This window comes from Seriola aureovittata, chromosome 5 (assembly GCF_021018895.1).
Source record: "Seriola aureovittata isolate HTS-2021-v1 ecotype China chromosome 5, ASM2101889v1, whole genome shotgun sequence".
Classification (NCBI taxonomy): Eukaryota; Metazoa; Chordata; class Actinopteri; order Carangiformes; family Carangidae; genus Seriola; species Seriola aureovittata.
The window spans coordinates 17592639-17620153 of NC_079368.1; the positions used below are offsets into that span (position 1 = coordinate 17592639).

The following is a 27515-nucleotide window of genomic DNA, read 5'->3' on the forward strand; positions in this document are numbered from 1 at the left end:
GCGTTTCAGTCCAGACGGGCGGAAACGGAGAAACTTTAGAAACATTAACGCAGACAAACACAGTCAAGCCCTGATTGGGTGAAAGCAACATGGACAGCGAGTTACAAGCATTGCTGACCTTGTTTTCTTTGCTAGCAGCAGTTTTATCTGCTCGCATAGAAAACAAGGTCAGTTGAATTCTGAATTTTATGTGTGTCTGTTAGTATGGACGGAGATTGTTTCTGATACAGAGCTAAGACGCCTATCTGGGCAGAGACAGCACGGGTTCTGACCTCTTACCTCATCAGGGAAGAAAGCAGCATAAAACAAAAACAAAAAATTATCTTTGTGACATCGCGACACATTACGTTAATGAGGCTAAATGTTGAATCATTAGTGTCAGGGGAGGAGGAGTAATCCCACTCGTACTCATATCTAAAAGATTGAAAACATTGGTAAGTAATCAGCGCTCAGGTCTGTTTTGGACCAAAGTAAAAACTGTCATGACCTCAGAGGGTGTGGAGAACATCAGACAGCACAGTCCTGTCATCACACACACACACACACACACACACACACACACACACACACACACACACACACACACACACACACACACACACCTGTCTTTCATTAGTTGACCACACTGACCCTGGACCAGTTCCTTCTCTTTAGGATTTCAGAAAGACACACAGTACTTCCATATCCACATCTTCCATATTTATATTTGCTATAACCACTTGCTGCATTTCCCCCAAACGTCATATAAAACATAATACATTAAGAATAGCCACTGATATATTTATTTGTAATATTCATATTACATAAAAACTCTTCTTGATACATAAGTTTTTATTAAAAAAAAAAAAAGAAATTCTGGTACAAAAAATATTTCTTTGGGATGTGTATGAAGACCACACAACATGATGACAACACAGAAGATCATTTAAAAAACAAACAAACATAACAGCATCAAGATATCTACAGCCAATAAGGGCCTCTGTCAACTGGTAACCTGCAGAAAAACATACAGTCTGAATGATGACAAGAGCAAAAGCACTGGCTGACACCTGTGTATTAACCTCATATCACAGAGGCATTTTACTTCATTTTACTGGTCGTTGCATCCCATGATTCTCTGTCATTTCATGTATTTATAACATTTTTTATTATAACAATAAGCTCATAGCACACATAGCGTTCTGCACAGCTTTAAAACTGACCCCTGCAAAATCTGAGACCTGATGTGTTTTTGCATTATTTTGTCCTTCTGCCAGGCAACACCCTCATCTCACTGGCTATTTTACTTACAGAACAATGCTGCACACATGAAAGCAGATTCTTAGCACAGTCAGAGAAAGAAATATCTTAATAAATACATTTGAAAATAACCAGGCCTGAACCCTGGCCGAGCCTGCGGGTTACACAGTTGGGTAACAGAACTCTGAGTGCTTTCATATCGCCTGCATTTTCAGGACATTGCACTAATCTTAACCACATCTGTAAATCGTTTGGTTTACACTGTTGCACAAAATGATTCATATTTAAAAATGTCCCATAGTTTCATATTTTTACACTTTGAAACATTTTTTTCTCCAAAGGTTAATACACAGGCTGTGACATAGATCATTAATTTGAATTTCTTTTTAATGCTTCTGCTAAATTTGCCCCAAGCTCCTGTATGTCAAACAATTAAATTAAAGACAGCACAAATTTATGGTTCAGGCCTTCGTTCATTCTCCACAACCTAAGCCTGTCTTCGTCCCCAGAGATGTCCACTGCCATTCCACGGCTGTTTGCCATCTGATACACCTACAGCTTGAAACCTTCCCCAAAACACGGGTGCGTTCCTTCTCGGCATCTTTATCCCCGTGGTGACGGCGGTGTGCGCTCCTCCTGGGTGGAATGCGGCGAGGTCGTGACTCTAGATTTTTCCGAGGGACAGCCGGTTGCTAAAATGATAGTTTTGATGGACAGTTTTCTCCTTGATCCCCCACAGCTGTCCAGGAGGAGGGGAGGGCCTCCGGAGAGCCGGTCTTTATTTTCATGTTGATTATCACAAATCTGGTGTTAGGGAAAGGACAGTTGGCTGGTGTGTATGTTTAGGCAGGAGACATGTTTGAAGCACTTTCCAAGCCAGGTTTGAGAGAGCCTCTCATGTCTCAGCAGTGGCTAAAAAAAATTATGCCTTTGAGTCAGATTTGTCACATCATTTCAGACATATTTATGATATAATTATTTTCTAGTGTTTACTGCCGAAGTTAAAAACATCTTTTGTCTTTACCATCATAAGTTTGTCATTTACATGTGTGATTAGCTGCTAAAACGTCGTTGGATTTGCTGTCTGTTTGCCACAATTGAGTTTCATTGAGTGGCAACTTACTTTTCTGGCTGACGATGCCGATAAAATTATGGAATTTAACAATTATGTTTTGTGCTTCCCTCCTAATTTTATACATTTTAAAGGAGCTGTTTTGCTAATGCTACATAGCCAGCATTAGCATTAACAGCTGTTGAACGATCACTTATTTTCTTTTACTGAATTTAGCATGCTTAACCAGCTAGTCCCAGCCTGGTCGGATTATCTCGTCACTTTCCAATACCAAGTCACTGTAGCGTTCAGTCTGCCCTGAAGACATAGAACTGCTCAGAGGTCGTATTTTAACCTCTTTCATTGTAGATGCAATGATGGCTGAAGCTCTCGGCAAGTGACTGTTAATTTTTTTGCAATCATAATTAGCGAGGAAAAAAAGTGTCCTTTTCCATAATATCTGGCATCTACTGTAAAATAATGGTGGGGGCCACTGTTAGCTAGTGAAAAATTATGCCCCCTTTGCTAGAGATAATGGTCAACAACTAATAATAATAATAATAAAAAATCCACATTGGTTTTGTATTAGCTGTTAGTTGATTATGATCAGAAAGTTTTTTTAGATATCACAAGGAAATGTGGAAATGAAATATAAATCTAGGGTGGAAAAACTTAAAGGACCCTACTCTGCTCTCCCATAAAGGTTCACACTACCCTTCTCGTTTCTTAGTCTGCACTCACCCCATAATATAACATTTTTGGACAGTTCTTTAATGACAAACAAATTACCTAACTGACAAATGATAGAGGCCATTACAGGTCCACTGAGGTCATTTTCATTCAGCTTGAAAGATGGCAGAACAGCATGGACGGCTCTTCTGTCTTTGATGTATAATTCAAAAATCATTTCAAGTAAGTTTCACTAAGAATATGGAGAAAGTTATGGATTTAACAGAGTCTGATTTTTACAGGACATTTTGCCAAAGTTCACCATGTTCAACAAAAAACAATCAACTCAAGCGGAAAGACAACTCCCAACTATGATCATAGCTTCAGCAAAGACAAGCTCAATAGTTGTACCTGGCAGCCCTTTAAGGTTTTTCGTACACTTCATAGATACCCGGAATGCTTTGAATGTGATAAATGACCATTGTCCGCTCTTTTGGGCACGCCCATGACTTACGGTACATGTCCAATGTCTATCAACCTTGTGTTCCACAGATAGAGCCAAACCCTGTGATATCTATCCAAACCGGTACTTGGGCCAGTACTTGACTTGCGTGCGTCTCGGTGCTGTTCCCGCGTGGACGTTAGCCTTCGCCAAGGGAGGTTTGGGCGGTGCTGGCGGCGGGGATTTCCTCCTCTCTTTGCTCCTGTTCGTGATGGTGAAGCCTCGCTCGCTCCTGTCATACAGACTGACCCTTGGCAAGAAGTGGGTGGAGACATGCTGGGATTTGACCCGCGGGCTGGAGCCCATTTTAGCTTTTCCCCTCTTGTTGAGGGCCACAAACCACTCGCGACCAGTCCTGTGGTTCCTGTGGATTACTGAGGCGTAAGTGTTGTAGCTGTTCTCCTGGAAACGTTCCCTGAACTTACAGTCGTCTGTGAACCACTCCTGCAAAAGAAGGGAAAAGATAATGAATTAACAGGTATTACCTCTGAGTTTTTTCTTTTAGCTTTAAAGGTGTCATATTGTACAAAGGTAGATCTCCATGCGTAGTGTGATTATAGATCAGGTCTAGGTTCTATATTAATACTGTGAAAGTATCAAACCCTCAGTCCACAGAGAAATGCACACAGCCCCGTATTCAGAAACTGAGCCTTAAAACCAGCCGTCAGAACTTCCTGAACTTTGTGATGTCACAGCAAAGCAGTCACTGCTCTCAGCCATGCCACCTGGACCCACTATCCAACCTTGCAGGATTTGGTTTCTCTGAGAGTTTACATGAAATCTGCTATATTTTAATTAGATCATTCAGAAAACAGTGATCCAATCAGAAGAGAGGCTCAGAGCCTCCTCTCTTCTGATTGGCTCACCAACCTGTTCTTACTAGAGCTCCGGAGAGAAGCCTGAGAGACTGAGAGAAGGTTTTTGGTACTTAAAACCACAAATTTATGTCTTTATGGATATAAAAACTTCAAATAAAACACAGGAAAAAATAAAAATGTGTGACCTTTAATGTAATGGATCTGTCACAGAGTATTTGTGATTAATTTTTTAATCAACAAACTCTGTCAACGTGTAATCAAGGCTCAGCTGCAGAACATGTGGGAAGTCTGTTTGCACGCTACCATGTAAACTAACCCTTTGTTTCTCTTGTTAGCAGCTTCTTAGATAAATGTCTTTAAGCCTGAGAGAGAGAGAAAACGTAGGGGCTCCGATTCCTTTACAAGAACGAGCATCTGGAAGAAGAAGAGCTTTGCCAGATTCTCCACACTGACGCAATTTTATTTCCTTGTTAATACTGATCTGACACAAGGGCCCATATACACACATACTGCTACTGTGAGAAACCTTCTGTGATCGTCTAGGTAAACTGGGATGTGTTTCCTTCCCCTGAGGAGGAGCAGGAGAAACAGTGTCATCCATCTAAGGTCTGCCATTTTTTTCTTCGCTTTAAAATAACAATTAAAAGCTGGTGATTGGGTATTACTGTGTGCAAGTCAGAATCTGTGTGCATGAACATCTCATGTCACCTTTGTTCATCATGTGACAGTGTTTCATAAATAATAGCAGAGATACAAAAGGGTAACGGAAAGAGAGGTTGATGTTAAACCCCTTATGTAATGCCCCAAAGTTGAGGGAATTTCTAATGATGCAGAGCTGGATCATATATGTAATATCATAATTACAGCATTCAGCGTTCAGGATGGGAAAATGTCAAACTAACCAGCACAAGTGCCAGGCAACATGATATCATCTGATTGCGATCTGATTGGACGAGCTCCAGAGTAACCCGAGGGCGGATTTCAAAGTGGTCTAAATGACTTTCCTTATCACAGAGACGCTTTGACTGACAGCGGCAGAGCCTCCTTTGTGCTGGTCAGAAACTCATTACGGCTGGTGCATTAACTTCATCTACAAAGACCTTCTGAGTCAAGACACAGGCTGTCGATCAGTTTGTTTGTTGTAAGAGAGATTGGATTATGAACTGTTTTTCCCCTGAACTGTGTCTGTTCAATAAATCCTTTTGGTCTGTCAATTTAGGTTTTTTGGCTCTTTGTGTGTCGTAGCAAAAATTTGTGTAAATGTTGTCAGCGAACAAATGTGACACATCCACAATCAGACAGAGCTGCTGTTCACGTTGTTCTGATGAATTTAGATCTAAATATCTTTCTGAAGTCAGCTCAATGTTTTAAAACGAGACGTCGTCTGTGCAGCAGGTTGTTATGACCCGTAGTTACGTTTTGTTGCTAGGCGACAACTAGTGGTCGTCGTGATTATGACAGGAGCAAAGGGGGGAAAAGTGTCAGTGACGTAGTTTAAAGAGCGACAAAGGATCATGTTGTGGCGGATGGATGAGTCCCGTGTGTTCGATTCCCGTGTGAAAGTAGCTGTTTATGTTGTTTAAATTATCCATGACCGTTCAACAAAGTCAACCATGCTGTTATTACGGTAACCATGACAACAACGATCGTGTAATGTTGCTGAGGTGCTTATTTTAACCCAAATTTATCTTTTCCGAAACCCCCGAAAGCCATGACCGTTAATAAAGTAACCATGGCGCTCTCCGTGCAGTCCATGTGTTTATTATTTGTAACCATAACAACCGCGGTGAGGTACGCCCGCCGCCGTATAGGGCTCTGTTTCAGGAGACACTCCTATGGGTCGTATCAGAGGGTTGAAAAAGCCGACCCGGTTGGAGGACTTGTTTAAAGCATTCAACAAAACTCTTTTATTTAAAGTCGTTTATGCTTTACAACATCATCATCCATCGCCGACCATTATCCAAAGCATTCGGTTGATAGACTGCAGCTTTAATTTGACTGCAGAACTTAGCTGGAGGATCTTTTTTATGTGGTTACTGCATCTTTCAAATTGTTCTGATGGCATATTTTATTGTAGTCTGAAGAAAAAATTAAATAATCCGACTCAAAACTGCAGTCGATGGGTTTTTGGTTTCAACCCATTTAAGCCAGAATGAAGGGGTGGGGCCACGAGCCTGCTGTCACAGAGAGGAGCAAAATGTGATGAATTATACAAATGGGGATAAAAGAGCCTGCGATTCGCACACATGAGAAGTGATGACAGTTGTTGTGTAACGAATGATAAACGAGAGCTTGAGAGAGAAGTTCAGATACAGAGGCTCAAATCTGACAATCGGAAAGGTGGAGGAACTGCAACCATTAAGGGGCTGGCTGTAATTATTTGGCTCACAGAGGCTGTACCGGGCTGAAACAGTTCTGGATGATATCCATCCTGAAAATGTAAAAACAATATGCTCACGTTACAGCCGTATCTCGAAGTCAGAATCTGGAATTTTTTGCTGATATTCATTAAATGTTCCTGTTTTGTATCTAAAAATACCTCGAGTGGGAAACTCTGACATGTACCCAGGGATGCCTGGTGACTTGCTGCAGTACGGCTTCCTTGTATAACCCTCCTGCCATTCTGAAATAAAACAAACTGTTCTGCTTTGCTGAAGAGTGCAGCATAGCAGAAAATGATGCCATTACAGCGTTTGGTAAACATGCCAGTCACAGGAGAGCGCGCTGCGGCCGCCGCGGACAACTACAAACGGTTTAAGTTATTCAAAGTGACCCACTGCTCCTTCTGGCTGTTGTTTTTAAAGATGATTAGAAAATTGTACAGAGCTCCCGAGTCGCTGCTACGGGTGGATTGACATGATTTAACAGAACGCCACTTTTGAGCAAAATACCAGCGCTGGTACTGGTCGGGGGAATTACACATTTGGAAACAAATCCACTGGAGCACGTACCAATGTACTCTCACACACACACACACACACACACACACACACACACACACACACACACACACACACACACACACATGCACGCACGCACTCACACACACATGCATACCAGGAAGAAGATTTGGCCCCTGCAGTGTTTCATAGGATTTAATGGCTGCAGCCAGATTCCAGAGATCTTATTGTTAAAATCATAATGCTTGTACAGCTGTTTAACCTGGCTCTAGCCCTGCTGGATTGGTCACACTCTTTTAAAGGGACCTTTCCCATGATCCCCGGGGTTAGCTGTACTGAGGGCAGAGGTGGAAAGTTACTGATGACTAACTTTTTTTTTTCTTCTCTCTACCCAAATAATATTTCCTTGCAAACATGTCTCTTTTTATTTTTACCACTTCTATAGACAGATGGATCTGAGATCACAGCCTGAACTAAGACCATATATAAATATATGCATAAACTTTAGAGAGTCTAACAGTCAAACATAAGACTTTTAAGCTACGATATATCTAGATAAAAACTCTCTGATGCTTGTTGAGAGATTTCACTGGATTTATGGAAACGTTGACCTACTGGAGGTATTAGATGTAAAGTCAGGGGATCATCAAAGTTAGTAGGATTCATCCTCTGGGGACCACGGACATCTGCACCAAATTTCATGGCAATCCATCAAATATTTGTGGAGATATACCTCTCAAAGCCAAAAAAGTCAACGGTAAACAGATAACACATTTAATCCACTACGACCAGAGTATAACTCTCCTCTTATAGTCTCTGAAATTACGAAGCTTGGCTTGTAATTAACCATTTGCAAAAGGAAAACATTTTATCGGACATAAAAAAGTGTGTTCAGCATAAATCATAGCCGGGAAAAGAAACTGCAGCTGAGAAACATCTCAGAAAATGACAGGAACTAAAAACACGAGGTGGTTTCACCAATCAAATCCTTAATATATCAGTATTCTCTGTCGTTTTTTTAAGTCCTGTATTTCTATCTCGCTCCATTTCTCTCTCCCTTGTCACTCACTGTTTGTTCAACTAATGCAGGTGACCCTTTCAACCTCTCATAAGATTATGTTTGTAATGCCTCGCTGCGCAGGTCAGGCGGAGCAAAGTGCATCTGTCTCCCCATCATTCAGCCAATAAATCGCCACTGTGAAAACATCGGAATATTAAACACGACAGACGACGCAACAAGATAAGTTTCAGGGTTGTCACCTGATACCCCGGCGTCAAGCCCAAGCCTCCCTGTGCCCCCCCACCCCACCCCAACCCCCTTCCACAAGGTTTACATCCACCCCAAATCATCAAGGCAGTTAAATAGCGCTGTGCAGCTGCAGCCACAGATTGGAGTTTTAGTTGTACAAATATTTCTCCGAGGCAGAGCCGCTCCGGAGGCAAAAATAAGCTCCGACTGCAATGGTTGGAGCCGGAGAAGGAGTCTCCCAGAGTGCAAGGTATGAAACATGGCGAAGCTGTGCTGCACAGAAAGAACCTGCATTTACTGTATTAGAAAATACAATCCACATACAATAATATATAAATAGTTTAATGGCCTGTTTTGAGCTTCTAAAAGCTGCAAGGTGTTTGAATTTCATTGAATCTAGTTAGCCAGTCTGTTAGCCATTTGTCCTGAAAGGCGCTAGTGGAAAGGTGATGGTGTGGTGATTGGGGGGAAATATCATTAATTTGTGGCCATTCGTTTTGAAATAACTATGTCATTGGTGGGGTGTCAAGGGGAACTTGACCTGAGGGTGGAGCCAGAGATAAAAAAAAAAAAGCAGCAGGTCACCAACATCATTAATCTTCTGGGGAACATGAATACACCACATATGCCACAGTTAAATTGTGATATGGCGATTAGCTGTCAAACTATTTGTGGTGTGGATTAAAAGCTTTGGTCAACTTCATGCTCCTTCTGCTGCTATGATTTGTTAGCACATTGATCAGCTATGTGACAGCTGACAGCTAACTAGCTAAAGTTTGATTAAAGCCACAAAAATCCAGGAAAAATGACCAAATCAGAAAGTGGTGAGGTATGAAACTGTGAAGGGTCAGGGCTTCGAGCTTCAGTTTGATTGTGTTGCTTGAGGGAGTCCCGCACACACAACAACACTACACACATCAACAACAGATGCTCAGTAAGGAGTGTACGAGGAAAGTTGGACTTTCATCGTTGACATTTTGACAGTTCAGAACAGGAAATGGAGGCAGATGAGACAGAACTGCAGACAAGCTGTACCACAAGACAGAAAATCCCTCTGACTCAGACCCTGGCTTTAGCATGAGAACAAAAATGATCAGGTCTTTAGTTTTGCGGCGACACCCTGTCCCATTGTTTTCTCTTATTATCCACGGCCGCGTTGTTTTCGGTTCATATGTAAATTCTTGTTTGGGGACGCGCTTTGACCCACAAAAAGTCTGTGATTTTCCTCTTGCGCGTACACAAGCTGGAACGAGAACTGAATATGTATCCGCTGGTGGACAGAGCGCAGTCACCACGGTACATTTCTAACAAGCCGTGGCTGAGAATTCACTTTGATGAAAGACGCCACATCGCTCCCCCGCTGACACGGTTTCATGAAACAATACCGGGAGCTGAGGGGACATAAATCGCCGTCGCGCAGCATGAACACCCGCAGTAGCTCGCAGACTCTCCGGCTCTCCCGACTGCTGCTCGCCCGGCTTGATTGTTTACTCAACATATTGATTTTCACTTTGTGGCTCACGCGTCTGTATATTATCAGCCGTCCCAGATAGGACTTAATCTGCTCTTCCCATTAGCACATGCTAATAGGGGGCCGCTTCTATCTACACGCCTGCCAAGGCTCCCACAGATGACTCGTCGGTGGGGCTGGCCAGCCCTGCTTACAGCAGCAAGGCCAAGCTGCTGTGGGCAGATTTGGGTTTACTGTGTGTGTTTGGGGGGATTTAAAAGTCTTCAAAACTGTGGCTAAAGATTACAGCAGTATGCCATGACATGCTGATGTTTTTTAATGCAGAGCTGCGGAGACTAATAAATAAAACAAACATAGCTGCACTGGTTTGACGGAGGACTACACCAGTTTCATGGGTCCGCATGAGGTCAGACTGCAGCAGAGAGGAGTGTCAGATCAGCACTTAACGAGATGCAGATTCACAGTTTATGTGGCCAAATTAAACTGTGACGCTGGGTCAGGTCGTTGGCAGGAAGTCTGCTCAGCACACAAGAAATGCTCGATTAGAAGTCAGAAGTAAACATCATGAAACTTTGAGCGTGGTAGTCATTTCTTAATTTGAAAACTCTCCCTCTTCCCGCACCTTTCGTCCTTCACAACTGGAAACATCTGCATCTAACAATATACATTTTCACACGCACAGCCAAGTGCAAACACCACTGATGTCTTTTGTGGAGAGACGGGTCCAAGAGAGTCGTCTCCCATCATCCCCATCTGTCCGTTAACTACCAGAGGATAGAAGAAGAATGGTTCACAAACATTCACAACATCTAAGTATAAAAAATGTCAAATCAAAAGTCCCAAACCCACAAATGTATGAAACATAGGTGAAGTTAATTAAGTCTGAGAGGGTTCAGGGCTTGGGCCTTCAGGGGGTTGGACACTGGGATTGGAGTTAGCGGCTAACAGGTGAACACAGTGGAGCGTTCACCAGCTACAGAGCCTGATATTTTTCTCTGGAGTTTGTGGAGACACCAGTGGGCTGATGAGGTCGCTCTGTGTCTGCCTGGTGTGAAAATATGCAGCTGTTAGCTTGTTAGCTTGTTAGCGATAACAACTGTGCGTGCTAACAAGTTGGTAATATGTCAGGATGTGTGCTAAACAAATCCTCAGCATCAACTGTGAGACTGTAAACATCAGCAAAATGCCATAAGAGCCATCACAGCTGCACGACCGGATGACAACAGGCCAATTAAAACTCGTTATCAGTTCAAAAACAAAAGTCAGCAGTATGAGCTGACGGTGAAGTGAGCGGGATACTCACGGTTGCGTGGAGCCGTCCTCTTTTATTCATGGCCAGGAATCTGTTGCTGTAGACCCCTTTGATGCCGATGACCCCCTGAGAAACCGCAAAGAGCTCCAGGACACCTGGGAGGACAAACAATATGCTCTGATGACTGATGGGTGACAGAGTGTATTTTTACTACCCGTGGTCATTTCCTACAGCTCGTCGCTTCTCCACCGTCGGGGTAACGTAGCGGACACGGCTCTCTGCTCTGCTGCCCTGTCAGCTCAGCTATACACACCTACAGTGAGTTCATTCAGAGCTCTGGTGTTTGTTGGCAGAAAATGAATGACGTGATGAGCAATTTATAACTTTTAAAAACCTTTTTACGGCAACCAAAATGAATTTCACTGATGAAAAATGGTGAGCAAATTAGTATCTGAGATTAGCATCTCCACACTGAGTTACATTTGATTATTATGACCTTTTTGGCTGAAAGCGTGACTCAGTAGTCAGTAGGAGACTTTACACTGCTTGTGTGACCAACAGCAGCAGCCTAGAGTTCACAGAGGCGGGATGATGCCTCTGATAGGCCGGATAGCTCCTCCTTCAGTTAACTACTCGTGTGCTCTTCAGAAAGGTTCCTACAAAGTGCTTCAGAAGAGGAAACAGGAGTGGGGTTGCACAAATACTGTAACTCCAGCAAGTTTGATTCATCTGCATATAATGTGGAATATCCATGTACGTCCAATCGCAGCAGTTTTTACCTCAGCAATATATATATTATGAAAAATATCACATATGGCCTGGCTATAGGTGCATGAAGCAGATACAGTGGCAGAGTAATGGGGGATGATGCATTCAGTGCACAGTATAAATGCAGTATAGTGCGCAGTATAAACACCCTGTCTTCTAATTTAATTAAAAACATCGTCTGTGCAGCATCACTTTCCTCACAAGACCTACATTTGTGGAGAACATACCCCTAACCCTGAGGTTGGCCTTAACCCAAACTCTAACTCAGTGATACAGGATAATATTGAACATGAACGTGAAAGGTGTGCACTGAAAACCAGAGTGATGGCGATCAGTAGCATCCACTTGTTCTTCCATGGAGGTTGATATACGCGTGTTCAGAGGAGCTCAGACATACTTTAGGCCATTAAACTGAATGAAATACAACAAAATCACCATAAAAACTGCAGGGGGAAACAAAGAAAAGAAACATACACAGGAGGAGAAACCAAAAAGCCATAAAACACTATAGGTTGAAAAGGCTGATTATGAACATGAGAGCTGCATCTTTGGCACATGAGAGGAAGATATGTGAAGCGCCAGCGTCTGTTGCCAATTTCTCATAATTAAAGAAAAGGTATAAAAGACAAATAAAATGCATCTTAAAGAGAAGTGTTTTCCCAGATCACTATTGTCTCTGCAGCCAGTGAACTGTGTTTAAACTCCTACAGCCACCACTGGTAAAACAATCTTCATATTACAAATGTAAGACGGCCAGTCTCCTGCTCGTCTCCAGTGCTGTCATGCAGGATTCAAAACCACACGGCTGCTGCGGTGAAATCCATGTAACCTGACAACTCTTCTAAAGGAGGAAGGGGAGGGGGGGGGACCATGAAATGGAGGCACAAGTGCACTTTCACGGTGAGCTTCGGCTGTATTCGTCAGCAGATGAGCGACGACGGGGGGGGGGGGGGGGGGGGGGGGGGGGTCTGATGGTGCAGTAAAAAACTAAAAAATCTTTATTTATGGCTTCAGTCATTCACTGGGCCCCGGACGACGACACGGGACAAGACTCACAAACAGGACAGTTGTAACTCTGGCATTTGAAATGATACTGTTGTATTTTTTTAATGAATGGAAATAAACTCATCAAGCTGAATAGTCCTGTCTGGATGCACCTGAGTTCTCAGCTTAGTTTTGAATTTTTCTTATATTTTACTTGAGTTTATATATCGGGTTTTCAAATGAAGAGAAATAATTTTCAGTTTAAATATCTTGTAAAATCTTTTTGTCTTATTGTAAGAAACTGTCACTCTCTTTTATCCATAAGTCATGTTTGAATTTCTCCACTTTTTAGAGGTAGACTGACAAATTGACCAATAAATCTGGGCCAATATTAACTTATTACCTATGAAAAATGTTTGTTTATGTTGTGTTTATGTATAAAAATGAATATTTGGGGAATTATAATAATCAGATTTATACTTTAAAATTGTCAAATATTGATATCGGCACATCAAAAATCCTTTGTCCATATGGGTGATGCTTCTGAAATGACTGGACCCTGCAGAAATGCATCAGATTAACACTATATCTGCACTGCAAAGTAACTCTTAAATCAGCTGAAAACTTATCTCCACAGAGCATTTCATATCAATTTATTATTATTCTTTATTTATAACATATTTCTTTTCTTTTTTTTAAAGTCAAATCATTGAATTTACATGTAAAACCAACGATTTTTTTCCAGCAGTTTTGAGGAGAAACAGTTTCAAGGTGCAGTAACAGGCAGTTAGGAATTTTGAAGCCGGATATTTCTTGCAGTGTGTGGAGTAACGTTGTTGTGATGACAATCGTGCTGATGGGCAATCCAACACATCCTGGTGTCTCGCTGCTGCACCTGTCACTTCCACAAATAGTCTACCTGCCAACATCCCGGAGAGACACAAACAAGGCTCGTCAACCAGATGGCCGCTGCTCAGATATTTCACAGGGTCATGCAGCCTAAGTTTAGGGTGCGCGCTCCTTACGATCCTCCCGTGTAAATCATTATTGTTAAAAACTCCCAAGGGGGGTGGGGGACGACGACGACGACGACATTTAAAATAGTAATAGAAGGGAATCAATTAGAGCAAATGCTGAGACGTGGATCCAAGTGCGCATTCTCAGCGGGACGCGCTGGATTCATCTGGCGCGTCAGACGTGTATAATTTAGTAGTTGGAGCGCTCTGTGCAGCCGTGAAACCGGAGTGAATGACTTACTCAGCTGGTTGGGCTCATGGCTGCCGTTCACTCTGCCGTCGGGATGAATCTGGAGGTGGAAGCCGATGCCAACCCTACAGTAGAGCCTGCAAGTCCTGCGTCCCGATCTGATCCCCTCCTCCAGAAGTTGGCGCTCCAAAGAGACGTGCTCCTCTCCGGCGGCGGCGCAAATCAAGTGAGCGAAGGTCAGAAGGTAAAGAGGAACATTCATTCTTCCAAAGAGGAGACGCTCGCTAGGCCACTTCTGGCATTTTTGGTGTCGCTCCTGAGGTCTGGGCACCAGAAACCGTGCGCACACACGCGTGCAGCGCTCCTGGGCATTACCCCGGCTGCAGTAGCTGGAGTTGTTTTGCTGGCACGGGGATATTTATAACGCCAATGATCTCATTACTCGATGCATGCCTGAGCTCTAAAGGACGCTCTTTCATCCAGATTTTGTCGCCGAGATGCCACTCCTGCTCAGCACCGATCCACGACAGCGGGGCGTGAAGGAAACGCGACTGACACCGCACATTTTCCAAGGAATCGTCCGCGCCAGGACGCACTGAGCGCGGCATTTTACGCACAAGGAGACATCGTTTCAATAGATCCGAGGGCGCGAATAATTAATTCATGAGAAGAAAAACAAAAAACAAACAAACCAAAAAAAAACACGTGAAGAAGAACGACTGCTCTCAGGCGCCTCTGTCCATGCGGGAAGAGTTGAACCTAAATAATGAAACGTTCCGGACGCAGGAGGCTCAGACAGCGCAGATCCTCAGGTGTCGCAGGCAGCAGAGTTTAAGCAGTGGCTCACCAGGAGACTCGGGCAGCCGTATTTATAGGCTTTAGTCCACCTTATCATCTGATACGTGCACATGCTGACAGGAGAAGCTGCCTCATGCTGAGCTCTGGACAGGAGACATTTTATTGATCAGATTGTGGATTAATACAGGAAATGACAGCAGAAGAAGTGAACTATCTACAAATTTAAACACACAAGGCTTCACTTCTTTTTGCTGTGTCATTTTATTTTTTCTGTATTTTTCCCCACAAGTTGTATCCTGCCAGAAACCATCTGAATTACTTCAGAAAAATCCCCAGATAAGAAAGTTTCACCCAAGTCATAAATCAGTCCAATCGTCAAAAAAGGTTCAACGCACTAAAATATTTTACTTATTCAATTCAATTCCATTTTATTTGTTTAGCACTAAATCACAATACACGTGATCTCAGCACAGTGAGCTAAAAAAAAAAAAAAAAAAAACCTCACAACTATAATAAATCTGTTCTATTAAATGTGACTTTCCTGCTTCCAACTGTGGAGAAAAAAGTGAAGAGATCATTTGTGGTGATTCTGTCATAAAGCAGCGAGGTCACAGGTTCGATTCCCTCCTACAATGATGATATCCAGTCATCACCTGTTGTTTGTGATTGTCAGTTTCAAACCAAAACCTGCAGGACAACAACACAAAGGTACTTTCAAGTGTCACAGTTTAAATTCAGTTAAAACATCTGCTGACAGAATGAAACCGCGTCAAAAACAATCACAGATGAGTTGAAGTAAGTCCGTCTTTTTTCTGTTTTATTTGTACTTTTTATTAAACTTCAATGATTACTCTGACAGACATGATGCTGCGTCGTCTTACAACTGATCTGACAGAACTTCTTCCATCAGTTTTCTCTACGCCTTCGCACGGTCTAAAGGATAAATTCAGAAACCCAGTTTAAAGTTCAGCCATTCATTCTTTGTTTTGGTTTCATCCAGAAAGGATATTTTAACAGTGTCAGTGCGGTTCAAACAAAAATACCTGTTGGATTCTCCCGCTCTCCACACGCCTTTCTGATGTCAGAGGTCGGCGGGTCAAATAGCGTCCTGCAACTTTTCAAAACAGATAATTCAACAAATCAACCCCTCACACTTTGCACAGCCACTGGACAGAGTTTTTCTTCAGTGGAGGTATTAAGATCTGAAAAACAAAATAAAATCACATGGAATAAAATAATTCACACGTTTTTTACTTGTAATATTTCAATTCACAGTTATATTTTAAAAAAAAAGAGAGAAACCATTTCAAAAACATCCATCTGATGCTGCGGTCACCGTGGCACATGTCCAGTGTTAAGCTTATTAATTTTCTATCTTCACATGCATTCATTGTAATCCCGGCCCTCATTGTTTTCGGGGGCCCTGCTATGTTTGAATTTGATTACCTCGCGCCCGGCGGTGGATTACGGCCTGTATAGGGGCCTAATTGTCTCTGGCACACAGAGCCCGAGGCCGAGCCCACATTACCTTTTATGTAAACAGCGGGGCCGTGTTTAGTCCCACTGTTCTAATGGCCAGTCATTCCTGTGAGGCCATTCCAGTAACAGTGAGGTAATCCTCCTAAAGTCGTATAAACACGGATGATCCTGATTGATTCTCCCGCCCAATTGATCCCAGCTTTTAGCAGCTTTTTAGTCTAAGCAAACTGCAGACAGCAGGTTCTGCCGTGGCCCTGAAACGTCTGAGCCCGGAGACGGCGATCAATCTGAGGGGGTCAAGGGGCAACGCTTCTGGGAGCGTCCGACCGGGCCGAGGTCTCGACCAGCGACGGAATGACAGCACTCCTTTGTGGCGTCCAGTGGCGTTTACATAGTCCGCATTGTCGTCATTGCTAGGAAAAGTAATTTGTGCCAAATGTTTAACACGAGTAAAACCTACAGTAGGAAAATTATTTTCAACAGCAGGTGTGGAGAACGTGATCTGGATCAAAGCTCAGACAATGTTTGTAGTATAATAAAAGTATGACTTCTCAGGACTTCATGCACACTGTGAAGAAAGTCACATTTAGAAAAGAAATAAAAGTGTCCATATCAGGGTCGAGTTCATGAGGGTAAACATGAGACTGAGAGTTTATTGGATGACCTTCGTCACCTTCAGTCGTGAGCGTCAGGTGTGAGATTGTGCGCACGTGGACAGAATGAGCTTCCCCTCGTAGGGTGGCTCCATTCACCCTCAGTGAAACATCCGATTGTCTGTGGAGGAACTGTTCTCTAACCCAAAAAATCAAAAGGTGTCGACCTGTAAGAACCTGCGGTGAAACCCGTCCTCACAAGAAAAAACGAAGCCCCTCTTCTGGTCAAAACGAATTCAAGGTCCCAACTTTTACCGGAGATACAAATCTGAAGACGAGAAACTCACCTGAAGCAAACAGATGAAATGACAGAGGGGAATAGCGCACAGGTGAAACACATCAGGGCCCCGCCCACAATCACTGAGGAGGGAAACAAAGACAGGAAGTAAAAACAAACACGAGACTCACAGGGTAAACAATTTCAAAGTAAAACAGGAACTAAACAAAAACAGTGCAGTCAAAGTCCAAAGAAAGTGTCCAAACTCAGACATATGGCAGAGGGCGGTGGCTGCTTTGTTGTGACATCACAAAGTTACAGGAAGTCCTGACGGCTGGTTTTAAGGCTCAGTTTCTGAATATAGGCTGTGTGCATTTCTCTGTGGACTGAGGCTTTGATACTTTCACAGTATTAATATAGAAGCTAGACCTGATCTATAATCACACTACACATGGACAGAGACCTTTAGACTGGATGGGACCTTTAAAGACAACATTTAAAATGCTGATACTGTAAGTTTGTGCGTTTATAGTAACACTTCTTTATCTCCTTTATTAGAAGTCAACAAATTCACTGCAAACACACAATTTACCTTCAAAGAACTGAGCTCTGTTTCTTCCCTCTGCAGCATTGACAGTGTGCAGGTTCCCGGTTTCATACTCGCACTGACACAGACGAATGAATCAGTATCAGCATTTGCTTGTCCTGAACGTATGGGTCAGAATTAACGAGCTGTGCCTCAGATGGTTGTATATTATTTTGCTCGGCGAGCCCTCTCGTGGGACTCCAGTAACTCGAGCACGCTCAGCCAGTGTGTACATATTCGTTGGCCACTTAATATTTTAAGATGGTTCATCGGGCCTTTCTGTGGCGGCCTGGACCAAACAGGTCAGCCAAGTTCCCTTCATATTCCTCAACCCTGCCTGTGTGTGATTTACAGTGTTTATACGAATGCTTTGTCCAGGAATGAAGACATGCCCCGCAGTGTGAAGACGCCATTTTCATCCACACACACACACACAAACAAATGACTGCCAGCTGATTGTGTTGACTTTGAGGATCGTTACGTCAAGAGTGTCACTGAATCCACAAACACATCGTGGGTCGTCCCCCCGTCAGCGCTTCCCACACACACCAGCGGCCGCCGTGGAGCCTTGCCGAGACGTGTCAGCCGGCGGCAAATATTGTTCCCCGCTCCGCCGATGGACTCTGAGCTGCAGCAGATCCCCGTTCGCTCGGAAACTTCTTAGAGGCCCCAACTGAAAGACAAGCTGCGTCTGAACGGCTCAGAAGTCGAGCGTTTAACTAAACTTCAGACTGAGATAATAAGCAAAGCGCTCTGGTGCTAATTAACAGGACAAGGCTGCTTGTTTGTTGTTGGGGTTTTTTTTCTTTTTCAGCTTGCTGTCTCTTGGCGGATCCACAAAGAGACACCTGTTCACTTGTTACAGACAGACCACCTGTTAGGAGATGAGGGAGGGTGTGTGCGTGTTGTGGGGGTGCGTGGGTGGGGTGTCTGAACCACAGTTAATAAGCATCACTCTTTATGGAAGACCCTGAAAAAAAAGGGCCCCGGACCTTTTATGAGTGAGGAGCGTCATCGTTTCTTCTGCCGAGTCGCCGTGAGTTCGTTCATTCTTCACTGAAAACAAAGAGATGAAATAAAGGTGAAAATAACGACAGCGTCGAAGCAGGAGGTGTTGCTGTCAGAAGAAGAAGAGTTTTAATGCAGTTCATTTTTTGATAATCTAATGGTTTTAAAATGAAGCGCAGTAAGTGATTTGATTCTTGGACGTCATCCATCCATTTCACTAAGACACAGGAGAGACCGGTCTTGAGGCGCAGGGAGGTAGATGTGGGGGGGGGAGTCAGAAAAAAGCGTCTAGATAAGCTTAGGAGAACGACATGAAAGTGTCGGTCTCCAGCAGAGTGGTGCGGACTGAAAGCTAGTTACCAGCTAAGTAACAAGCCAGGATAAATAACGCTGACCTGGACTGTTACTGGACAGCGGTGGTGGATGGTTCCAAAAACTGTTGGATGCTGCCACTCGATTTTCATTGTCAAAAAAGATGTGAACACATGAGGATTTCAGACGCCGTTCAGCTACTAACACTTTTACTTTTGGTTTTATTTGGACGAGACTCGTACCTTAAAACCTCGACCAACCTTTGGATCAAGAGGAAAAGAGTTGAGCATGAAGCTGTATTTTGATCTGAGAAAATCAACCCAGTGTAAAGTGTTTTATTTTAAGTCCATATGATGCAAGAAAACTGTGCATTCCTCCACATACAGACTGAACTATTCTTTGCAGAGGCAGGAGTTCAGGTGCATGAGTGAACACAGCAGTGATTTTCGTCGTGGACTTGGTTCTGGTTCTGGTTCCTGCAGAGCTCCGCCGCTGCTTGGATTTCAGGTGATGAAACGTCTCCTGCGGAGGCTTCGCTGGAGGTCTTCAGCTCCCGGTGGAAACAGCTGAGAGCAGCTGATCGCCCGTCCTAACCCTGGAGCCGATCCAGCGCGGAGGAATGGAGCCCGAGCTCGTCCGGACGCTGTGTTTGTGCGGTTCTGCTGGAATTTGACTTTGTGACATTAGCGCTGCAGAATATCTGAAATACTCGAAATACCGTTCTCTATATTCTCATATATAAATATGAAACACGACGTACCGCAGAGGTTCCACAAGGATACAAGAAAATAAAAGAAACGCTACAGTAACCTGGACGTAGAGCTGATCTTTACCACTTCTCCTGCAACGTCTTGTCTTTGTTCTGTTCTGGTCGACTCATGACGGTCCATCAGTGTTTCCTCTCAGAAAATCCCCTCTGAAGATATTTACACATCAGACTTAGATCTTTCTGCTCTAAGTGGTCCCTGGGTGGCCGCGGGACGGACGACAGGAGATAAATCTGCTCTGTTTTCTCTCACAGGAAACAGCCAGACCGAGCAGCACTGATCTGCACTAATCCATTATCCACCTCCGCATCTGTCCCGACCCTGGGCCACGTACCATACGTCTTCATTGGGACCTTTCACTGGGCCTGAACACACACTTGAACTCCTGGCATATTTTGTAACACACACAGACACACACACACATGCACGGATCCACAAAACAAAGGCAGAACAATGGGAGATGACGATGCAGCCTTTTCACTTTGCTTTTATTTTGATTGATTCCTGATTTTTACAAGAAGAAATTTCTCCTTGATTGTCGGGTTCATATTATTTTCGAACAAATAAAGTTTAAAAAAAAGATATAATAAAAAAAAAATAAAGGAAAAAGTGTTTTTGTGCTTATTACTTCTGTTCTTGCCAGTAGATTTCTCACTGTGGCTTCTCTACCTCGCTTAAGCTGATGTTGTCACAGATCGAATATTTGTAAAATAAAACCCAAATCTCAAACGGTGTTTGGAATTTTGACGGCCCAACAGAGAACCGGTGCCTCGGATCCAGGTGGACTGTCATCTGTCTCCTGATGTAGGAAAGATAAATGTGTTTTACTCTTACAACCACCTTCAGCTCAATATCAGGAAAACTGGGGCTTGTGGTGCCAAACAAAGCGAGCAAAGCTGCTGAGGAGGCGAACCGCCGAGCCGAGGCTCAGGAGCAGGTTCAGCCACTGACTCTCACTCAGACACATTTCACACACAAAACTTGTGTTTTACTGCAGTGACGCCTCCCGAAGCACTACATGAAAAAACAAAATGGCGCTTATGCCGACGTCACAAGAATCCTTGCTCACACACTGTTTCGTGCAGTCGCTTCCACACCCGCGGTTTTATGTTTTCTCCGTCCATTAAAAAACGACTTGCTGATGATACTTCTGTGCTCGTGTTAAAACATTTTTAAGGCGGCGCTCACGTTGCGTTTCATCCACTACTGTCCGCCGCCACATATCTACATCAGATCTGAAAGTGAGTCGCTCTCAGCTGCGTCAAAAAAGATCTCTTCCGTCTAGTTTTACCATGTATTTCCTCTGCGGTCTCTGTGGAGATGGTTGTGTGTGTGTGTGTAGGTGTGTGTTGCAAGCTTAAAGTGGATGGCTGTAAATAAGTAAGAATGTCCTTATGCTGTTTTAGCTGCCGGTCCGGAAACACGGACACATGACGACGGGCCAACGTTCAACCCGAGCCGCGCGGCCTCGCGGAGCGGCGGCGGGCGCTTGCGGTCAGAAACTGTGACTGATGAAGTTGGACCGACTTTTATGACACGAAGCCTCTGAGAAGACTGTACGCCACACGGCTGTAGATACTTCAGAAGTGGACGGGGGGGGGGGGGGGGCTCGGCAGTGGAATGTGTAACAAAGTAATACGAGCACATTTAGAGCCATCAGCTCCTGCTGCGTGAAACACAGTCACTACATCACGGATGTCAAACAGCAGCCGACCTGCTGTAAATACAGACGGAGCCGGAGTCAACAGGTGGAGACATGTTTCCTTTAAAAACCATTTACAGTGAAGTTTAAGTACAAAATTACAAAGGTGTGTTGTCTGTTAAGAGTTTTAACGGCTTTAATGGACGGGGACTGAAGCGTTTGGTACTGTACAAACAACTCAGCTGATGGATGAACGTTCACATTTACTTTCTTTAAGTCGAATTTATAACGTACATGGAATAAAACTTTAATTGCATTGACATAAATTCTGTTTTATCACTGAGAAAAAATAAAACTTGTGGCTGAAAAGTTACATCATCAGTTATGATTTTAAACATCAAGATTTATTTATAGTTTTTATTAATATACAGGTTTTATTTAGTGTCTCTTGATGTTAACACACAAACATAAAACTATTTAGAATTAAATTATTTGTTTATTATAAATAACTGAGTAAATACTTAAAAGGTGGATATTATTGTGCTCATTTATTATTATTTATATTATTATTGATTAATATTATTTATTATTTAAAGTAATTTTTAGAATTTAATTTGTTGCTTAAATTATTATTTTGAAACTGTGACTTATGTAAAAATGTGTAAAGCATGTTAGCTCATTTGCGACCTGTAATTTTTACAAAATAAGTTCTTCCCATTTTTCATATTTATATAAGTGAATCCAGAAATTAGTTTATACAGTAATAAACTAGAACTAGGAAATTCCTAAAGAAGCTTTGAATGTTCCTGCTGTATTCATGTTGTAGAGAATTATCTGAACTCTGACCTCTGGTGTCCCTCACAACGCTCTTTGAAACTGTGAGGACTGTCCAAAGTGACGTCACACTGATGGTTTCCAACCTAAACGTGTCCCCACGGCAACACGTGTCCACACACATGTACATGCACGTACAGAAGCTGACCTGCGATAAAGCTGCTGTGATTTCTCCTGCTAAAGAACAGAGCAACATGGACAACAGTAAAACATCCCCTGAGTTAATCAGTCCAATTAAACAATCAATTAGTAAATGTGCATGTGTGTATTGTTGTGTATTGCAGATAATATCTACAAGGTGGAGATGGTGTTTGTGTGTCTGTCTAACTGCAGTATGCAGGATAGTAAAATATGGCTTTAATGCTCCTTCATTGCAGGCACATAATATAATGATATTGAGTATTAATGAATCATTGATTATTTTATAAAAGAAGCTTCTTGATACTTTGATACTAGAAATGCACAAATGTACAAATTACAAAAGAAGCGGGGAAAAGTCTGATTTAGTTTTTGTTGAAACCGTTACAGAGAGGTGTTGACTAAGTTGAGCTGCTGTACCTAATAAACTGCTAACGGAGTATATATATATATATATATATATATATAGGCTGCTGTATGTAAGGCCTTGGACTGACTCATTAAAATGTCAAAACCCAAAAGAAAAAAATAGAGGCCACAGAAAACCTTGACATTTCACGAACAGTGAGATGTTCATTCTTCTGCTGGAACATCCAGCGAAGCGCTCTGAGCCGTTATTCATCTTCCTCCGTACGAGGCAGAGACGCGCTTGAGGCCAGGAAACAGGTGTAACCTAAATATCTAACCTCCAGAGTCTTCGCCTTCACCGCGATGCGAAGAATCCAAGACCCGGTCGTGCCCTGAATACAGGTAGAGTCCCGGAGGGAGGGAGGCCCGCGGTCGCAGGCATGTGGACGCAGGGATCATCTCCGAGCGGACATGATGTGTAAATTTGTCCCTGTCAGCGGACCTGTAGATTGAGTGCATTGTGGAACAGAAATAGTGCAAATGCACAGGGGACTGTGTTGTTTGTGTATATTTAGACCTTAAAAATTAATGACGTGACAGCGATATCCTAATCAGACGGCAGCAGAAGGAGCCGGCCCTGTGTAAACCCTGGATTATGACTTTAAAACAGATTGGGAGGTGTGCGAGCTGGGCTCCAGGCCAGGTCTCTCTCTCTCTCTCTCTCTCTCTCTCTCTCTCTCTCTCTCTCTCTCTCTCTCTCTCTCTCCCCCCATGTGAAATTGATACTTTTAATCTGAACTTTTTCATTCACAGCCTTGTTAGCTCGCTGTCTAAAACCCTGTGTGCACAGGGCTCGTCTGTTCGGAGCTCGCTGCACCGAGCAGACACTCGGGAGACGAGGTTAGTGGCTTTTGGGGAAAGAAACTGATTTTGAAGCTGAAACATTTTTTTTTGTGCAGCTGGAACTTGTGGCACTGCGTGAAGAACGTCCTAAACTTTCATTAGCATATCCACTGACAGTATTTGGTTTATACTTGGCACAAAGGGTTACAGGCCGTCCTGCTGTAGATGCCACAAGGTTTGATTTATAGTTCAGCCACTGATAGAACCAAAACAGAAAAAGTATGTAAAAGTAATGTTTTTGTTAAATACACGTGAGTCACTGAAATAAAAGATCAGAAAGTGTTTGAAACTGATAAAATGACCATCACATTCAATTCATAGAAAACAGAACAAAGGTTTGAGTTATCACTCATGTTTTTTCCTTGCAAATCAAAACCTCGTCACTTAAATGTTCAGAGTGCATGTGAATCGTGCATTCAGTCTTTCCCTCAGTTAATGAATAACACTGTGCGGAGCTGGATGTGTCATTTAAATGTTCATCTTTAGATTTAATAACCTTCAAGAAGCTATTCCACAAAGGTGCGTTCGTGCGAATAAAGCCGACACAGTTCTCTGGGTCCACCGGGTGAACTCTGTTGAGATTTCAGCAGGACGTTGCTTCAGACGTTTACGACCTCCGTCCCTATCGGACTGACACTGAACGGTTCGGCCACCTGCCCTGAAATCTCACTTATGTCTTACCTCCGTGAAGGGGTTCGGCGGTGAATGCCACACCGGGCTCAGGTTTCTCAAAGTCATTGACCGAGCGTGGCACAAAACATCAGCTGCCCCATCCCCACCCCCTCCGCGTGACTTTCCATCTTTGTCTCCACCCTGTGGCTGCAGGTCCAAGTGCTTCGGTTCCTCAGTTACATCCGGGGTACAACGGGGCGGTCGCCCTTGATTTCAGGCCGCAAAGAGAGAAGGTGCTTTTGTATCTTATCCCTGGAGACCGTCATACTCGGCAGGACGTTCCTCACTCGTCTGGCCTTTGCTCAGATGGGAGATAACGATAGATCAGAAATGCAGGAAAAGTCCATGTCCGCCTTGGGGTAAGCACTATGTACATTCTCATGTAAATAATATGTGTTCTGTCTTTTCCAGGCCTAGTCTGGCAGCGGTGACATCACTGCATGCCACCCATGCTGCAATCGACATAAGAGAACTTTATAGCGGCGTCCCTCGATTGATTGACGGTTCATTGGCAAAATAATCATTTGGTGTCGGGTGCTGTGGAACGTCTGTGAATTTGATTTATTGCAACATTAACTTCCTGTGTTTCCAGCGTCGGCAGCTCTTACCTTCAACATGGTGGATGAAAGCTCCAGTTGCTGCAACCTTTATTTATTTATTTATTTTATCCTTTTGGGGATCCTCACAGGTGCAACACATTAGGGGCTGGGCCAGGTAATCACACAGGAGGGCAGGAAGTGCAGGGACCTGAAACAAGACGACAGTATCAAAATAAAACAGGAAACACAAATAGGATGAAATGCAATGCAATTAAGACGTGGAGGTTCTTCAAGGTGTTTGTGTATGTTTATAGTCGTAGTAAGTAATGTGTGTTTGGGACACAGGTGACGTTTTCGGTGCTTGAACAGGAACCAAAAAAAGCTCCCCTGGTCTGAGCCAAGCCACGGCGGCGGTTTCCTGTCGGAGGAAGGCCCTGGATCTGTCTGAGGTTTCTTTACCTGCTAGCTCATTTGCTTCGCTGCTCGTTCGCCCCCGCGGACAACTGGCGTCAGCTAAATGCCTGAAATGTAAAAATGTAGTGTGACCCGGGGGCCAAATGGAAGTGCCAGCTTAGCAGAGATATAAACTGTCCCACGCCGCCGCACGCTGAGTGATGCAGCAACAAATGTGTTGTGGGGGGGGGGGGGGTTGGGGCACAAAAGGGACGATGACACAAGCAGCAAAGCATGAGGGCACTAAATATCACGGGAGTGTGTGTGTGTGTGTGTGTGTGTGTGTGTGTGTGTGTGTGTGTTTGTGTGTGTGTGTGCGCGTGCGCAGAGGGAGAGAAGGGTGATGGTTAGCAATGCCTTCCTCTCTCCTCGATCACATGCCTCGGTGGTGAGATTGACCCGTTAGGATTGCTGACATGGGAGGTGCGTGTTGACGTGAGATCAGATGTAACGTGCGGACATGTGCACCGGTGCCGTAATTAATCATCATGTGAGCATCACGCCCGCAGCCGCCGCTCTCAACCTCCACCTCTTTGTGTGTTTCTTATCTACCTATCTACCGGCTGAGCAGCAGGGACGTCCAGCACTCGTTTGTTTCCTTTACTTTTCTGAGTATGTTTTTTTTTGCTCTTTGTTCTTGCCATCTCTGTCTGATGTCGTTTTTTCCTCATTGTTAGCTTGGTTTGATAATTGGCCTCCAAATACTACACTACCCAAGAGCCTCAGCTGCCAGTGCCAGGGAGAAGAAGCTCATCCATTGTCCCAGGATGTGAAAGTGTGAAAGTTTAATCTTTTGTTTCACAGTCAACGCTGCATGCAACAGACTGAACCAGGTGAGAGTCACGTCCATCCGAGCTGCAGAACAGAACAGCTCCCACAGTGCAGGTGGATTCAATTTTATATGAGCAACATCTAAAAATAAATAAACATAAACATATCTTTTTAAAAAAAATATCTGTATAGCAAGAGAAAAAAAATTAAATGTGGTTGAACTGACCCTTTAATCTGTTTAATTCTGTACCTATATTCATCATTATAGGATGAGATCAAGATCAAAACATGAAGGTTAATTCTTCACCCTGAAAATAACATTGTCACAAAATGAATCCCAACTCAAGATCCACTCACCATTTTTGTTTTCTGGATTAAATTACTAATCCACTAATAATATTACTGATGAATCTGAGGCAGCACAGTGGAGTTTGCTCAGTCGTCATGGAGAATCATCTGTTGACGCGCAGACCTCGGTAGCTACAACGCTGTCGTTCCATCCGTCGCGCTGTCCTCGCTCCGATGAATACCATGTGATGTAACTGAAAGCACAGGAAGGATTGTTTTGTTAAACTTGTATGTATGAGATGTGTCACATTCAGAAATGAAAGTGGAATAAATGGAGTGAGCGCAGGTTTAAATGATGTTTGAAAGCACCGTGAGCTGAAATTATCTAAAATATATATATATATATATATATATATATAAAACTACATCTGTGACCTTTGACCTTTGACCTGATTTGTAATGTTTTTTTGTTTTATGTTACCTGCTTCAGGACTACGGGTGTAAATTACCATTTTTGCCACAATCTGTCACGTTTACATTGTGTGTTTTGTTCATTAATATGTATATATATACCCTATCAAATAAACAAATAAATAATAATTAAAAAAAGAAAAGATATTGATGATGCACAAATTGCAGTTTATTTATTTAGCATGTCCTCTTGGAGGAAGAGCTTGGCTCACATAATTCTGCCCTATTACTTAAACAATAAAATATTTTTTATTTCAGTGTCTGTTGGTGAAGATGAGTTTAAATTTACTCCACCATAATCAATAATATTAGTCACGTGATGATTCTGATGACTTCATAGCTTGTATAAATAATTTTATTATATTGAAAATACAGTATATAATAGTATTTTCCAATATACTACTACATAGTTTTCAGCTGTAAAATCTCCCGGTCACTCACTGAGCTCCTCTGTTGTGTAGTTTACGTGTCGACCACGTGATGGCGCTGTTGAACCATTTTCCACGTTTCCTGTCGCCTTCCTGTCC

The 27515-nt window shown here is 43.2% G+C and overlaps 1 protein-coding gene across 4 annotated transcripts; it reads right to left on the reverse strand.

Moving 5' to 3' along the window:
• Nucleotides 1–780: 780 nt before the first annotated feature.
• On the reverse strand, nucleotides 781–27203 carry fgf5 (fibroblast growth factor 5). Of its 4 annotated transcripts, none has more exons than XM_056375348.1 (6): nucleotides 26587–27203; nucleotides 25075–25213; nucleotides 17327–17399; nucleotides 14161–16109; nucleotides 11203–11306; nucleotides 781–3905 (listed from the first exon to the last, which is right to left on the reverse strand). In XM_056375348.1, the coding sequence occupies exons 4-6, from the start codon at nucleotides 14369–14371 to the stop codon at nucleotides 3534–3536; spliced, it is 687 nt and encodes a 228-aa protein (XP_056231323.1). In that variant the 5' UTR covers nucleotides 14372–16109; nucleotides 17327–17399; nucleotides 25075–25213; nucleotides 26587–27203; the 3' UTR covers nucleotides 781–3533. The 4 variants fall into 4 exon arrangements, with proteins under 4 accessions (XP_056231323.1, XP_056231324.1, XP_056231326.1 ...); XM_056375349.1 differs by lacking the exons at nucleotides 25075–25213; nucleotides 26587–27203 and adding an exon at nucleotides 17849–19110 and having other exon boundaries at nucleotides 14161–15594; nucleotides 15951–16109; XM_056375351.1 differs by lacking the exons at nucleotides 25075–25213; nucleotides 26587–27203 and adding an exon at nucleotides 17849–19110 and having other exon boundaries at nucleotides 14161–16021.
• Nucleotides 27204–27515: the final 312 nt, after the last annotated feature.